This window comes from Drosophila ficusphila, unplaced genomic scaffold (assembly GCF_018152265.1).
Source record: "Drosophila ficusphila isolate 14025-0441.05 unplaced genomic scaffold, ASM1815226v1 contig_791, whole genome shotgun sequence".
Classification (NCBI taxonomy): domain Eukaryota; kingdom Metazoa; phylum Arthropoda; class Insecta; order Diptera; family Drosophilidae; genus Drosophila; species Drosophila ficusphila.
Window position 1 is genome coordinate 4,071,649 of NW_025064737.1, and position 14,863 is coordinate 4,086,511.

Here is a 14,863-nt window from a genome sequence, read left to right on the forward strand (position 1 = left end):
GAAATTTGAAGGAAGAGTTTAGTGAGTATAAATCAGCATTCTATGCGGTAATATACAGTTCAAAATGGTTAAGATTGTGTACAAGGCGCTTAAAGCATCATAATTTTCTGCACAGAAAATTTTTATAACTTTCAGTTTTAGAAGTCAAATCCGAGCGTATACAAATAGTTTTGATATCAAAGGGAATAGTAAACTTTTCGTTTTCGTATGCAAAAGTTTCTCAAATAAAATAGCAAATTTTAAGTGGCTCGTCACGTTTCAAATTATTATGTCGTCCGTTTTAGTACAAAGGCTTTGGGGCGTGGTTTGGTCCTCCGGATCGCTGTGCCGCATTCGCCAGCATGCCAGTCAAGTCGCCCAGCAGTTGATCAAGGAGGACAGTGAAGAAAGACGCGTCTACGACGAGCCGTACGTGATCTTCCAGAACTGGCTGATAAACGCCCAGAAGGAGGCGCCTCAGGTGCGACCGCGCCTCGCCTGCATGGCCACCGTGGACAAGGCGGGCGAGCCTGTGACCCGGCTGACCAGCATCGAGGAGGTGAGTGCCGACGGGATCACGTTCTTCACAACCCTGGGCAGTCGGCAGGCGGGCGAGATCAGCGCCAATCCGCACGTGTCGCTGCACTTCAACTGGGCGCCACTCATGCGCAGTGTGCGCATAGCGGGCTCGGCCCACCAGCTGTCGGACCAGGAGGCGCAGGAGCAGTTCCGCCGATACCCCCGCCACATCCAGATGTGCATCACCCATGGACCGCGCTACGCCGCTGCCGACTGGCAGTCCCGCTCGGGGTTCCTCGCGCGGATCGTGCAGCGCTTGAACGACTGGCTTGGCAGGGCTCCGGAGGAGATCCCCATGCCGCCCAACTGGGGTGGCTTCATCCTGACGCCCAGCCTCTTTGAGTTCGGAATGCTCAGCGGACAGAAGGCGGGCAGGACTCGAGTGCGCTTCCGCCGCTGCCTGGAAATGCCAAGGGTAAGTCATGACTACCAAAATCTCTAACTTGTTTTCAAAATTAGAATTGCAATTTGAGAAGCTTTACACTGGGTTTTAAAATACTAATTAAATACTTCGATCTTAAGATACTTGTCTTATTATTTAAAGTTTTAAGTTTGAACAACTTTTATAATACTTAATCCCACTTAATAAATATCATTTCAGGGAGCGAGAGTTGGAAACGTTCAAGCAGAGAGACAAGATTGGGTCTATGATATGTCTGAGGAAAACTGAAGTGGAAATTCCTTAAAAACCGATTCGGCATGAATATCCTCTCTATGTGATAACTCAAAATTCCACTTATTATTTTCATGGCCATCCTGTTATGTGTGCATTTCCATTCAAGGCTAAATTTTAGTTCAATTAAAATCAATTGTCCAACTAATCAAAACAAATAAATGAGACGGTTTACTAATTAGCCTACTATGGTTTGACCAAATCAAATAATTGCAAAGAAGGTAGTTAAAAAAATTTCCACTATATTACCGATAAAAACTTGTAAACTCAGAGGCTCAATGCTTAAAACATTATAATTGGATATGCATATACTCGTATACTGTCAACTTAGCTACTTCTATATAATCTTTTATCCATCAGTTTAAAAGTATATTCATATTTAAGCTGAAGCTTCAAAAACGACATTATGCTATGTTTCTTTACTTGCTATTTATAATTTTACGCACTGGCTACCGGTTAATTTAAGGACTCAGTTAATGCATTTGGTTAATTAATCACTATCCAACTATTGACCAGATTAAATAATTCAGTCCATTAATGGAAAGGTGTTAACGTGAGGGAAAAGTAAATTAATTTCAGCCGAGCTGCCAATGAATTAACCGCCGAGGGAGCTTATGTCATCAGCGCATCGTTGCCAAATTGGATTTAAATAAAAGCTTTCGTGTTTTCAAGCAGAACTGGATCGCGTTTAAAATGCGTTAAAGGCCCGCAGCTCGCCTAATTGGATGTCCTTGGCTGGGTGTCCTGTGGAAATGCCCAATGCACGTGAGGCTGTGTGGGCACGTAAAAATTTAATAAAATAAATAGGCGGGTGCAGTCAAGCGCAAAGAGTAATGCCCGCCGGGAAATGTGGGATGGATGGATGGATGGATGGATGTGGTGCACAAAGATGTGGAGGCATTCCGCTGTGGAGGCCAAGCGGCAGCGGCAGCGGTAGCGACAGCAGACAACAAATAGTGAAAGCCAAAGCGCAAGGCCGGAAAAGCACACACCCCACAGTCCCCAACCACCACCCACATTTTGCGCCCACTCTACAAATTTGCCTTTGCACTCCTTTGTAATTGTAGCCATCGCTCTGTCAGTCGTTCGCTTCCTTCCTCGGTTCATTTTTTGGCTTTCCTGTTTACTTTGTCCTCGTCTGCGCTTTCTCCAGTCCTTCGTCTCTCCGGCGTTTTGTTTTGCTCGTCCTGTTTCGTCCTTTATCGGCTTCTCTCTCTGGGTGGGTGTGTGTTGCCTTTGCCTCTCTCTCTCTCTTGGTGCATCTCTCTCTCTCTCTATCTCTCTGTGGCTCTCTGGTGGAAAGCGCGAAGAGCAGGAAAACTTGTTGGCAAGGATAATGAATATTTCTTACTTTCGTTGCGTGCTAGTTCCAATAGATAGGGATGCCAGGTATTGAGTCGGGAATGTGTCGAGAAAATATATAAGAAAACTAAAATTTGTATAAATTATTATAAAGTATAGAACTTGTTGAAAACTATACAAATAAGTTGAATCAAACTTAAATAATTTTGTCATACTTATAGTAAAAATAATAGATACATTTATGTAACAAAAAGAAATATACAAAACAGAATATTATTATCATGTAGTTTCTCATTGTTAATTACTTTAGTACCTAAAAAATACAAATTAATTAAAATGTCGACGCTTGGGACTATAAGCTTTTAAAGGTCGGTATTAATTTCAAAACAATAGAATATCAAATAAATAAAATAAATTTCAATTTGGAAAAGTGTATGCATGAATCTCAAGAGTATTAGTTTGTAAAAATTAAGCCCTGATATTTCTCTTTCATCCTTAATTTTCCTTCCCCACCTGGCAACCCTGGTCGCCAGCCTGCCGCCTTGCTTTGGCTGAGGGCCAGGCCCACTCCGCTTCAAGCCACGGCAGCTGACAGCGAACAGCGAACGGTGAACGGTGAACAGTGAGGGTTGCGGTCTCGTTCTCGTTCAGTTCGCCGCGCGGCTCCGGCAGTTTCAGTTTCGAGGTCCTGACTCGGTCCGTTTCTCAGTTCCGAGCAAACTTCGGCGGGGAGCAGAAGGAGCAGAGCGGAGCAGTGGAGCCCCACCAGCAAATAAAAATAGACAAAATACTGAAACAATAACTCGAGGCGGCGAGCTAGTGTAGAATTTTGTACATATACAATATACAATTGCGGGGGAGCGGAAGTGGCAAGTGGCGGAATAATTAAGGACAAAAACGCAATTTCAATTATCGTTAGTGTAATCTTGAATGTGAATTTAAATGTGAACTGTGAGTGTTCGGTGTGCGGCAGTTTTTGCCAGACAATTTGTTTCTCTGAATGTGGTGTACTTTTTTCCCATTGCAAATTAGTTAGAGTGGCTTAATCAAATATATACATTATATATAGTTATATACATGTGTGTCGGTGTGCCAGTATTTTTGCTAAACTTATTGAACTGATATCGTATACTTTTTAAGTGCTCAAGCAATTATTGTAATTTGAATAAAGGAACTTTGGCCGCATTCAAACGACAAAGGACTAGAAACCGGAGTCCTTTTTCCCCGAAAAGTGCGAGTGTGTGCTGCTATTCGCCTTTGTCCTGCGAATCAGGGGGTGTGTCCAAAGGGGCCGAGGGGGAAACTTTTTACATAAGCAGGACCAGCTGCAAATGGAACGGCCACCTGCGGCTACACGGCGGCTACTCAACGCCTGGATCCCTCGCTTTGTTCGCCACTGAGTGCTTAGTGCTGAGTGCTGAGTGTTTAGAGCCGCGTGTCCTTGCAACGTGACAGCCCGATTGTGCGTGGGGATATGCAAAGGAGTCCCGCCTCCCGACAATGGCCCACTTAAAGCTGGACACACTCCACGTGCAGCGCAGCCCCCGCGGCTCCCGCAGGAGCAGTCCGAGCAGCGGCAGGAGCAGCGCCTGCAGCTCCGGGAGCATCTCCCCCGTGCCCATCATCCCGATCATCGCCATCAGCCACGATGGCGACGAGTCCGAGTCGGAGTCCGAAATCGAAACGGAGCCCGCGCGCCTCTTCCAGCGCCGCATGTCCACCAAGTGCACTAACAACCTGGTGGGTACTAAGATGTATTCTATATATTTTTGCTAAGTGTTATTGTGCCTGGGAACTTCTGGTAAAACCATTATAGTTTTTTAAAAGCTTCTACTCAAGTCATTTTAAAGGCTTTTTTAAGTTTTTAACCTTAGTTGTTATGGCTTTATGTCCAAGGCAATTTTTTTAAATTTCTGTATTCTATTGGATGAACTATTTTCTAATAAGGAAAACCAGTTTTTGTAGGAATTTTGAAATATGGTAGTTAAGGGCTTATCATTTCATTTTTCTAACGATACACTTAACAATATCTTGCAAGTAAAAGAAGCGCAGTGTAATTTGAGGCAGCAACACAAAGCGGAAATCATTTCGTTTTTCGCCGTGCGTCAAGAGTCCTACGGCTTTGTCACAGGACTTGCCATGGCGGTGCAACGGAGCGTCCTCGCTAAAGTTTCTGGAGCGGAAGTTGCATGCAAACTGGCAAACGCCAGAGGGGGCGTGCTGCACGAGGAGGAAGGGGGCGTGGCAGCCGCTTTATATGCGAGTTGCGTGTGTCGAGAGTTTATGTTTCAAGTACTTTAGTGCGCTGCACCACCGCCAAAGGTCAGAGGCGCAGTTCAAGAAGTCGGTAAAATATTTTAGTGTCGCTGCTGCATAGGTCAGGGGTCACACCACCCCTCCCCCCTCCTCAACCATTTGGCGATTGCTCCGCCCGCTTCCATCATCATTTAGGTGCATTATTAAAATGTAATCCGACTCTCTGTCCATGGAGCCCGAAATTAAATAAAATTGTATCGACTTGAGTTCGCAGCGGGCAAAAAAGAAAGAAAGGCCGAGCGGTCCGTCCGTGTATTTTAATTAAGCGTTGCCATAGTTGCCCGGCGGTCAGGTTTTGGCGAATAAAAGAATCAAAATGATGGAATAATGCAAGAAAGGCAAGCCCCAAAAACTCCGCGAAGTCCGAGAAAAGCTTCAATTAAGTTCTTTATGGTTTTGGTGTCACTTTGAAGCTGGTCGGTCGGTCCACCCCGTCGTATGAATAATGTTACCGGGAAAGGAAAAGCCGAAGCCCGGGTTGCTGGCCATTTGATGTTAATTATACGCATCGTTGCACTGACCCATCCGCCCAACTTTGCCCTTTGGATCCGCATTGTATTTTTATACAGCTGTTCAGCTGCCGATGACCCCGACGCCTGAATTTCGGCAAAAGTTCAACAGTTCAACAGTTCGCCCCCGATTGTCCAACTGCAATTTGTGCTTTAAGCGACGGCATTTGTTATTTGTGATTTATAGTATGGCATTCAAGGGCTGGGCAAAACACATTTGCCTGATTGTGACAGACAAGCAACATTCAAGTGCTCCCATGTGGAGAGGGGCGTGGCCCCATAAACACACATGTACCTCCACCGGAGTGGTGGGGGGTGGGGTGAAATAGGGGGTGCGGGGCTTACACATGTCAAACCGCAAAACAATAAGCGAGCGCTGAACAAAAGCCGCTTAGTGCACGGCTTGATGGCAGCGTTTTGGTAGCGTGCTGCCAACGCTAAAGGCGGCGACAATACGACAATAGAAAGGACCTCAACAGTTGGAGCACAGTGCGGGCCACGCGATTAGGAACGGTGAATTGATAAAAGATTTGACTATCAAGCAAATTTTGTATAAATTTTAAATACTTCATAAAACAATTTATTTTTTGTTAATTTAAAATTTTAAACGGTAGTTTCTAATACAATTTTGTATGTTCATTCATACATTATGACCTTTTTTCGTTCTGGACTTATCTAAGTTTTAAAGAGTTCAAAAATATTGAATTGTCGATATGTATATTTAGTTAAAAACTTCGGGAACTAAAGTATCTTTATTTTTTAACGCTACTAACAAATTAAATATTACTCATAAAACTAACAAAGTTTATTTAAAACATCCGAAATAGCTTGAATAATAAAACAGGTTCTATTACGAAGATTCCATATTTTCTCCTGCGACTGTCGTCTTTCTAAGCCATTTAAATCCAAGAACAAGTAAGCCTAAAGTGTAAACAAAGCCAGGAGTCTTGCCAACTCTTGTCCTCCGACTCTCTCTTCGGATCATCTTCAGTAGGCCGCTGCCGCAATATCCTTGAGCCTGGCTCCCTTTCTTGCCACGTGCTTGTTGAAAAAAGGATGAATTATTTACGACTATTTACTCAGACAATTGGCCAACAGTTTTGCGGCTCACGTGAGCCATCAAAGCAATCTCTTACTCAGAAGCTAATTTCTTTAATTTAAAGCTGTTTTTCCTGCTTTGAGAGCTGAGTCCCTGTGCATAATGTATTTGTCGGATGAAAGGAATAAAGCCAGTGAAAGCCAGGAAAAGTCACGGTTGGGAAACCTTACGTTATGTTTACGTTGCCCGGCTGAGCGAGTAACAACAGCAAGTCATATTCATATCTATGGACCGGCCTTTTTTGTATCTTGTATCTCTTTACCTCAACGGAAAGTGAAGGTAAAAAAAAGTGAAAGAGAGTGGCGGGGCAGGTGAGGTGGCCCTAAATCAAAATCAATACCCGACTAACGAAAATTTCAAACTTGCTTATCATCACCGCGCTGTCTGTTGTTGGCTGGCTGATGGACTCTGGCTTTGTGGGCTTTATCCATGGCCACTTTGGCGTATACTTGATGTGTCAGCGATTGGCCTCATGGCCGTGCCACATGATTGATTGACGATGATTTATCTTGGCATGATAGCCAGTAACTTTGATTTTTAGTCACAGTAAGGCTTAGCTCCTGCTTGTGCGGCGAGAATTATCAACTTAATTCAATTTCCATCGAGGTCAAACTTTTAATTTAAAGAGGGTTGTTCTTTCCTCCTTCCGCTAAAATCACTAAAGTCACGTATGTCCTTAAAGCCAGCTCTCCGTTTCTTGGCTAAGTAAACATTTCCGTTTTCCTCTGCTATTTGCTGCACAAACAGAACAGCAAATGGATTTGCTGCAACTTGATTCGCTGCAATGTCCGTTGATTTCTCCAACGATTTTCCATTATTATTTGCCGCTGAATTTCCTTTTAGCCCGAGGCTGGATGGCCTGAACCCCGCCCAAAACTTAAACGGATTGCAACTTTGTGCACTCAGCCAGCGGCATTTGGATCGATTTCTATAGTCCCGCCCAGGCAAGTCGCAAAATTTGCCCGAATCAAAAAGTTTGTTTGTCGTATAATTGGCCCAGATTATTGTCACTTTTGTCGCCTTTCGTGCCACGCTTATTTACACTTTTATACATCGCAAATACGTGTGAATAGCGGCAAAAGCTGTGTGTGGTTGTTCTTTGTTTGCACAATTGATTGCTGGCCATATTGACCACCGCTTTCCCCCTTTTCCTCACTTGTTATTGGCCTTTGTTAGCCTGCAGCCAATTATTTGTTGACTTTCAGCCGAAGATTGCAAGTGACGGATCCCGCAGAGAGCGTCGGAGTTGCTGACCGATGTGTCCTGTGTCCAGTGTCCTGGGCTCTGTGTCCTGAGTTCTGGGTCCTTAGTGCCAGGTCCCATCTGTGTCTGCTACATGCCGAGCTTCTCATTATTATTACCCCGGGCTCATTCGCTCTGGTCCATGCAGTGTCAGCTCATCAATTGCTAATTGGCCCGGGTGATTGGCTGATGGAGTGTTTTCATAGCCAAGCTCAAACTGCACTCACTGCGTTCTTCGTTCCTTGCAGGCTGCCATCATCAAAGAGGGATTCCTGCTGAAGCACACTTGGTCCTTTCAGCGCTGGCGACGCCGATACTTTCGCCTCAAGCGCAATATGCTGTTTTACGCCAAAGATGAAAAGGTAAGTTTTAATGCGATCTAAAAAATATCGCACGAGATAAGAACTGTTTTCCAGAAGGGGCAAAAAAGGAAGCTTGTGTAAAAAAGGACCATGTTTTTTTTAAAAGATTAAACTTTTTTACTACTAATAATATAATATTAATTTATTATGTTATTGAAATAAGGTTCTATATAATTCGGCTAAAGAAAGCTATAAATCTGGGCAATGATACCGTCTAGTCACAAGCTATTTAAAACAAGTTTAATTGCCATGCAATCATAACGCGGCAATCTGAAAATTAAATTATAGTTATAGCAGTATCGCCTTGCCCTGGTAACTTTTGTTTTTTCAAAACAATATATTTTTTTTTTTTTGTACGGTACCCCGTACTTAGATATGGTGGTGTGCCCCATCCGTCACCCATCCGTCACCTTACCCTTCCGTTGCGGAGGTGGAATCAAAAACAATTGAGCCACCTGCATCGGATACAGAGCCACAATTTGACGCGGATAGTGCAGGCATTAAGAAGGGTGCCTACATTGGATTAGGTGCCTGCATTAGCGTAGGTGCCTGCAATCAGTAAGTTATTGGTGCCGAAATAGGGGCGGGCTTACCCGAGCTGGTGGGCGTAAAATAAGCCGTGGCTAGTTTTAAAATATGACGTTCGTTTTTATACTAGAATCCCCACCACTAGGATAAGTCGCTTCTGGCTAATCACCAGTTAAATCAAAAAAACGCTGAATTCAATACGAAATTTCTGACAAAAAATAAAAAATTTTGTAGAGGCCCATGCTCCCAGGTGGAGTGACAAAGGAAAAAAAAATCGAACGCTAAAGCTGTGGCATTAAATCTGTGGGCGCCACAGAGTCTCGCGGTTTGAGGGCTTAAAAGTAGGCGTGGCCCAGACATTAAACAAACTGGCGCTGCATACGAATAACATACATTTTTAACATCAATATCTTAGCTCTTATAGTTTCCGCGAGGACAGACAGAGAAACATACATAGATCGACTTGTTGGATAGTCCTGATGAAGAATGTACGAGTATATACTTTATGGGGTCGCAAGTGCTTTCTTCGACTTATAGAGTATAAAATACTTTATGTTTGCCATACTTTTAGTTTGGACTGCATCACTGTAAAAAAATTATATATAATTAAATACTGAGGTAACCATACGCCCATTCCCATTACTATATATGAAACGCTAAAACGTTTTTCAACGTTATGTTTATATCAAAAAAAAAAAAAAATGACAACCCAACGCGTTTGCTGCTCTAGGTTAGAAATAAGACCTTTTCATTTGCCATTTCCCGCTGAAAATGAATACGTGACGGCAGAGGTCGATGGTGATTGCTGGACTGTTCTCAACCCCACTCGGTTTCACCTTTTTCCATATGACCCTTCACATTGGTGGCCTGGGGAGAGACATGGTCCTTGCGTTTTGCACTCTCGAATTGCGCTGCAGCCATTTGCAGGATATAATTACCAAATGAAATTACCGCTTGAAGGCAAAACAATGTCGAAAGGAATGTGGGCGAGGGGGGTGGTCGGGACTAAAGGTTAAAAGGGGGAACCGCCAGACAGGTGAGACAGACAATAAATTGGTTTATTGCGTGCAGTGCTCTTTTCATCAATAATGAATGCTTTTAAAATGCCCGCCCTACATGGCACCGCCACCGTAATGGAATCAGAATGTGGGTGAATTTTCGGTGGCACTATTGGGGCCAAAGGTTGCCGGCTGCTAGTTGATTGCAGTGGCTTTTAGTGACTCAATAAATCGAACCGCCTCCCCTGTCAATGCCAAATGAACTCGGTTGCGGCAGGGCTGTCATTAATCATATTAACGAAGCTAATTGCCTGGTAAGTCAATTATTTATGGCTGGCCCCCCGGCTTGAGTTTCGGACTTGAATTGGTCCGATCGAAAGCTTAAGCCTTAAACTGATTACTCAACGCATTTCCACTGAGTTCGATTCCATTTCGCTCTTAATCCACGCTCTTGTGCAACTGCAACTGCAACCCATCCAATTGCGATTGACGTCAATCCAGCATCAAAGCACGCTTCGAGCGTAAAATACAATTATTTCGTAAACTTTGAAATCGGCAGCAGGCTCTTCAGCGCCCAGCTTGCCGTTGTGAAGGAGCTATGAAAACATTACGTATACGCCGTGTACGGCTTTCATGTTTGCACAATGCGAAGCATTAGAGTGCACACTGGCCTTGTTTGAAGCTGCGATGACGCGTTTCCATTATGCAACAAGTCGAAGGCGTCCCTAGAATTACCCCACCCCCTTCCCCTTCCCCCTCCTCCTCCGCCTCTCTCCTGACATTAAGTATTTGGTAATGTAATGACAGGTTGCCAAGACACCCAAATTATTAGCCCCATTAGTGCTTGACGCGCGGGGAAGTCAAACCAAGCGGCAGCCAGCAGATTATTTTGATTAAAAATTCTGTTTGATGCCCAATAAATAGACCCGGAGGTGCCGCTTTATTAAAAGGTTAATAACACCGCCGCTCGCATTCCTTGGATGGCTGAAAAGTGCCTGGGAACTCATTAAGCGTAGGCACGAAATTTCAATTATAATTACGCATACGCCATGTTGTGCCCAAGTGGCTTAAACGGTGGGCAATTTGTTGCCGTAGTAAACTCCAATAAAAAGGCCCAGACGGGAAACGGGTCAAAACAAGACGGCAAAACGGAAAGACAGACCGAACTACGCGTGCCAGACAAATACGCGGCCAAACCTAAGTCGGTCCTAAGTTGAGGCACAAAAAGGATAAACCTTTGCCGGGTTGGTAAAAAAAAGGGAAAGCATTTTGCGGCGGTGGGGGATGGATGACTAGCTGATGCTTATACTGATGCCCATGTTGATGATGGTTGTGTTGCTCGTAAAAGCGCAAATTTTTGTTTGCATTGTTTTCATCGCAGCCTTCTCCTTAAACCGCTCCTTCGACACTTTTTTCTCTCGGTCGTCCTCGTTCTTTTTGGCCCAAAACTCGCGAAGCTCATTTCGGCTTATTATGCTTCTTCTTCTTTTTGGCAGTGCACGCGTTATGGGGAAAACCCACCACAGTTGTAAAGTCGTAGTACTCGGCTGTTGGCCATGTGCGCGCTCCCACGCAAAAGGACTGAGAAGCTGGCTGTCAGTGTGTGAGTTTTGTTTTGAAACGTAAAAGCTTTCTTCGCCTGAAAGAGAGCGGGAAAGCTCTCCCACTAGGGTTGCCAAATCAATCAAGAAAAGAGTTTTATAAATCCTAATCTAAGCGTTATATTTCAATAGCAAACAAAAATGAAAATAACACAAATACTTAATTGAATGCTCAATCATCAATGGTTCAATAAGTATGCCTTATTATTGTTCCTTTCAGAAAGATAACAATTGTTTTTGTTAACAAGTTTTTTTTTGTAAGCTTCCTCTAGCAATCAAGAAAAGGAAGAAAAGCTTTTACACTAGGGCACCTTATGTATGCCTACAAATTTATTTCTAAAATAAAAGGTTTTTTTTAAGCCCTATTTGAAGGAAACCATTGGCTGAACCAATCAAAGTAGAAATCAACCATTGCGACCCTTTTTGTTTTTTCGGTGTAAGAAAAGCTTTGCCTGCAGGACACCTCCCCCGCCGGAGCCCAGCGCACCTGTAAATATTTGGGTCCTTCGGGCGCATGGCAGGCAGATGGAAGGGAGCGGAAAGCAGGCAGCCAGCATGTCTCTGTGTGGTGAGTTCGGAGGGCCAATAAAAGCGACTGCTTGGCAGGACTTGAGCTCAGTTCAAACTCAACGAAGCAATGTGCCACAACTCAGCAGCAGCGAAATCCAGAGCAACACCACCATCAATATCAACATCAACAGAAGAGGAAGCCGAGGAGGGAGCCTACCAGGCCGAATAATTAATTATTTAACCATCGACGAAGCGCTACATCGATAAGCTTACATAAAAAATCATTTACAATTAGTGTTAGTGGAGAAGAACTCTAAAAGCAATTAAATAGTTGCTTCGGTTCCGTCTGCGAGGCGGCGGCGATAAGGAGTTCTCCTTAAGCCATTGCCTCAAGTTTTGTGTGTGAGTTCGAAATCGTAAGATGTGAGCCAAGGAAACGAAGACGGTGAAACTTTCAGTCGTAAACCGGAGAAGCAACAGTTCCAAAAACCATAAACTAAACGCCTAAGTCACCGCTAAATCAATATTCTGTGTGTTTTTCGGGGTAAGTTTAGCCAGCTTCCAGGCCCATTTCCATTTATTCTCGTTTCAATACCGCTTTGGGGTAAATGATTTGTCCGGGGCTTACCAAAGTTTCCGACGGCATTCGCTCGCATAATCCAGGAACAAACACATTATATGTGTAAGATTTGTGGGCCTACAAAAACTTTTAATTGGCTAATTTAATTAATGCGCGCTAGTGGAGCTCGAGCTTAAGACATTAATTTAAACTTTGGCGGAACAGACGTTGATGAATGTCCAGATAGGGATATAGGGATGCTTTGTCCCCTTACTCGTAACATTTTTTCCTATTTGTATAACTTTCGCCCCAGACAAATATATAATTGACTCCGAACAGTTGGCACACACACGCAACCAATTCAGAAAAGAGCACTGACCTTTTGTCTGAGTCTGGCGTTGTCTGGTTTGCGAACTGCCAACTTCTCGTTAAGCCCGTTCCCTCCAATGGAAAATGGGGTACTTTCTGGCTAATTACCTAGCCACACAGCCATTCCAGAACGAGGAGCATATGCGTATTAAATGGCAACAAGAGGCTGCCAAACAATCAGCCAAAGTGACATTTCAGCCAAGATAATTGTGTGCATATTTATCAACGGGGCAAGCGGCACGAAAGGCGAAAATTAAAAGGCGCAGTGAGTGCGACATGTGTGTGGCATGATGAAAACGATACCAGAGTAAACTCTGCCTCATAATGGACTGCAGGACTTACCTGAGCCATATGCTCCTTGTAGGTTCTGCACTCAAAGAATGCTGTTTTCATAGATGTCTTACAAAAGATTCTATACAAAGGCAAAATTACTTTATTATAACTGAAACATCGTTTTATTATTTAAGTGGCACCTTAAGATACAAATCTTAGCAATAACCCTATTTCCAACCAAAGAATTATTTGAATTTATCTGGACTGTTTTTTTTTTTAATTTAATTATATCTTCTCTGATTTAAAAGCACATTCGCTATTCCCAGAAACAAGTTACAGTCCATATAAATCTAAAAAGGAAACAAATTGAAAAAAATTAGCTTTGTAATTCATTGTTGTTCTTTAAAAAAGGAAGTTAACTTATATTGGTTGTAGGAGTTATTATTTTGTAAGTGTACACCTATGTGTACATTCGCTTAGCCTGCGGCCAATGATTGCGTGCCTCGAATGCTATCAGCACTTTTGTCCTGGCATGTGCGTGCCCATACACACACACACGTAGAGGCACACCTACACTGAGCATGATGTCCTGCGGCGGTGGGCAAATGTTTACTGTGTTTAGTGTGTTGAAAAATTTACATGGCGCCCCGCTCCATTCGAACAACGCGTGTAACGTTAGCAGTGGACAATGAGCACATTGCCATTTGTGTGTCCTTTCGGTAGTCAGTAGTCAGTATTCAGTGTCCTGTGCCCAGGTGTACAAGTGCTCGAGTGTTGCCGGGGGATTAAGTTCTCCCCGCATGTAGAACTCCTTTTCCTTTTGGTCTTTTCATATTAGCCAATTTTCCTTCGGGCTCATGGGCTCGTTAAATTGGCAAATCATGTTCGCATTTTATTGTTGGGCAGGATTAGGAAAATAATAATTAAGCCGACAGTAGTCGCACGAGCGTGTTTATGATATAAAAGACTTTACGATGAGTATTAAATAAAACTTTGCAAATAGCCACTGCTTATTCTACCGGCATTACAGTTCTAATTAAAAACTACAAAATTAAAAGCTTTTAGGGTAAAGTTCAATCATATCTCAACAATTTACAATTCTGAACTTTTCCAAAACACTAAAAACTAAAAATAGTATTTACAAGTGGCGGAATAATTAAATGAAACCAAATTGCACCAGAAAAATTAAATTGTCGAAGTTGTTTCGTTCTATAATTTAAAATTAAAAAGTAACCTCATCATATTAAATAACTTCCCATGATAATTCATAATTAAAGTCTAATTAATTAACGTGGTATGCGGTTGGTAAAAATAGTGTGCATTACCACATTCCACTCGGCCCCACAATGCCAAATGTGACGTTAGCAGCCATTTGGCTGACACTTTGCGTCGGCAAACAGTCTGACACTTTGCAATTTTTGTTGCTGTTTCGGTAAACGCGATTAAGATTTCATAAACAGAAAACCGACCTTGAAAATCCATTCGGTTTGGTTCTAAAATTAGCCGCAAAGGTCGAATATTCTGCCTGCAACGGAGGTCGAAAGCTTCACTTGTGCTGACTTGGCGGGTCAAGGAGCAGAGGGGCTGTCAGTGGTTTTGAAATATGCATTACCGACTCAAGAACCCCTACACAACCAGGTGTGTAGGTTATCCCACAAGTCTTAGAATTTTCCCGATGAATAAACAAACCCGTAAGTTTCATTAAAATAACACGAAACAATGAACTGTTTATCTTTTCCTACAATTTATTATCTCAATTTAAGTAAACATAAAGGCACTCACTTTAATAACCAAAATGTCTACTCACAATAGCATTCAAAGCTGAAAAGCCGTAGGACACTTTTTCATAAGCTCAATTTGCATTTCATTCAGCCATTTTTCCTCAAAACTCTCGAGGGTTCAACGGCAACAGCTGCGAGTGCATAATTTGCAGGCCTAGTTTTGTGAAAGGTTTGTGGGTAATT

At 43.1% G+C, this 14,863-nt stretch overlaps 2 protein-coding genes across 2 annotated transcripts in view; both read left to right on the forward strand.

Annotated features, from left to right (window-relative positions):
* The first annotated feature begins 158 nt into the window (after positions 1 to 158).
* On the forward strand, positions 159 to 1,412 carry LOC108098642 (pyridoxine/pyridoxamine 5'-phosphate oxidase). Its single transcript, XM_017201716.2, has 2 exons — positions 159 to 973; positions 1,160 to 1,412. The coding sequence occupies exons 1-2, from the start codon at positions 269 to 271 to the stop codon at positions 1,226 to 1,228; spliced, it is 774 nt and encodes a 257-aa protein (XP_017057205.1). The 5' UTR covers positions 159 to 268; the 3' UTR covers positions 1,229 to 1,412.
* Positions 1,413 to 3,172: 1,760 nt separating this feature from the next.
* The window catches only part of LOC108098590 (diacylglycerol kinase eta), a 42,977-nt gene continuing 31,286 nt past the window's right edge, over positions 3,173 to 14,863 (forward strand). The window contains 2 exon segments of the mRNA XM_017201643.2: positions 3,173 to 4,273; positions 7,948 to 8,061. Of these exon segments, the coding sequence (XP_017057132.1) occupies positions 4,034 to 4,273; positions 7,948 to 8,061 (354 nt within the window). The 5' untranslated portion in view covers positions 3,173 to 4,033.